General features: G+C 51.6%; 1 protein-coding gene across 1 annotated transcript in view; it reads right to left on the bottom strand.

Annotated features, from left to right (window-relative positions):
- Positions 1–418: 418 nt before the first annotated feature.
- LOC103801583 (cAMP-specific 3',5'-cyclic phosphodiesterase 4B-like) overlaps positions 419–2,033 on the bottom strand; it is a 13,078-nt gene continuing 11,463 nt past the window's right edge. The window contains 1 exon segment of the mRNA XM_009074002.1: positions 419–790. Coding sequence (XP_009072250.1) covers positions 419–790 — 372 coding nt within the window.

Here is a 2,033-nt window from a genome sequence, read left to right as displayed (position 1 = left end):
TGAAAGTGTTTACAAAGAAGGCACACAGGTCTGCAGACAGGTGGTCAGGTGGACAGGTTTTCTATGGAGAGTTATTAATCAGTAGTTTCTATCAGCCTAACTGGTAAAAATCCCAAAACTAACAGTAGAAAATCTCTCAGTTGTGTGTCATCGACGCCTCAGTCGGGACCCAAGCCAGCTCCAGGACAACACCATGCTCTTGGCTGACAAGGCTCAAACCACAATGTAAATCACCTGTTAATTTCCTGAGCAATCATCATTCACTACATGATCTTTAACCCTGACTCCAATCTCAAGTAGCTGGGAGGATCCTTCAGCCCCCGGGGGACAGAGGCCTCAGAGCCAGGCTGCAGGCTGTCCTTGAGACTGCTTGCATGCTCCTTAAGTGTTGAAAATCCACTCACACGGCTACAGGACATTATGTGTCCACAGGAGATGTGTCTTCTGTCACAATCTCTATGTTTGCCTCCCTCTGGGACTCCTCCTCCTCCTCCCCTGGGTCAGCCACACAGAGTGTCTTTGTATTGCTGAAGTAGGCGATGCTGTCGCCATCCTTCTCTGGCCCGTCTGAGTCCTCCTCCTCCAGCGTCAGTTCAAACTGGAACTTCTCCATCAGGCCCTGGCAGTCCTGGCCCCTCTCCTCCAGAGGAGGGGATGGGCTCTGAGGTATCATGCTCTGGTACCAGTTCCTGTTGTCCTCCAGTGTGTCCAGGATGTCCTGGGCATCAGGCTGCACCAGGTCAGCCCACGTCTCCCACAGCGGATGGACGATGTAGTCAATGAATCCCACCTGGGAAACAGGAAGACACACACTTAGGGGAAGGGAATAACTAGTCTAAAAAGTTCAAATTATGTTAATATCTGATTTTCACAAGCAAAATACCCACCCCACAAAAATACCATCCACAAACCAGCACAGCCTAACTGCAGATAGAATCCAGACGTGCATCTCCAGTGTTGGGTTAGGTTGATGTCTTGCCCAGAATCAAACCTTTCATGAAAGTTTAACTAAGAGCAGGAACCACCAGGAAACTCAGGACATGAAGATGTCAATCCCATCCCTGGCTGTGTTTGGGATTTTAAATGTCCTTGTAGATGTCTGCTCTTGCACATGGGCTGGGGCAAGCCCAAGCAGAGATACAGGATGGGCAAGGAATGGATGGAGAACAGGACTTGGGGGTGTTGGATGAGAAGCTCCACATACCAAGGACATGTGCACTTGCACCCAGAACCCCCTGTGTGATGGACTGATCCCACAATATGGGCAGCAGGTGAGAGGGCACCAACAGCAGAAGGATGTGGAGCTGCTGGAGCAAGTCCAGAGGAGGCCACAGAGAGGGCTGGAGCACCTCTGCTCCAGGGAGAGCTGGGGGTGTTTGGCCTGGAGAAGGCTTCAGGGAGGAATGGCTTCCCACTGCCAGAGGGCAGGGATAGATGGGATATTGGGAAGGAATTGTTCTCTGTGAGGGTGCTGAGGCACTGGCACAGGTTGCCCAGAGCAGCTGTGGCTGCTCCATCCCTGGGAGTGTTCCAGGCCAGGTTGGATGGGGCTTGGAGCAACCTGGGCTAGTGGAAGGTGTCCCTGCCCATGGCAGGGGGTGGGATAAGATGGAACTCAGCACTCAGAACATCTGCTATGTCTCAGCTAAGACTCCCTGATGAGTGGGGCCAAGGTTGGTGTATTTACGGCCACACTGCCCTTACCCCAGGGCTCACACATGGCTGGCAGCTGGGAGTACACCAGTGCTCCCAAGGCCAACAGCCAAATGTCCCTGCCTTTATGGACTGAAGTTTGAGCTTTAGGTGTATTTTCCTACAGTGTGGAGTTTGTGTCTGTTCTGAACCATTTCCTGGTCCTGCACCTTTAAACATTTCAACTTTAACCATTAAAACTTGTCTCCTCCACTGTGCCAAAGCAGAGTGTAAAGCCAACGCTGCTAGAGATTCTCTTTCCTTTCATGTTGCACTGGAAAAAGCACAGAGGGCAGGTCAGCTCATCCCAAGAACCCTCCTCCCTCACCAAGGCAGAGTGA

This window comes from Acanthisitta chloris, unplaced genomic scaffold (assembly GCF_000695815.1).
Source record: "Acanthisitta chloris isolate BGI_N310 unplaced genomic scaffold, ASM69581v1 scaffold14324, whole genome shotgun sequence".
Classification (NCBI taxonomy): Eukaryota; Metazoa; Chordata; class Aves; order Passeriformes; family Acanthisittidae; genus Acanthisitta; species Acanthisitta chloris.
This window is presented reverse-complemented; position numbering and strand designations above follow the sequence as displayed.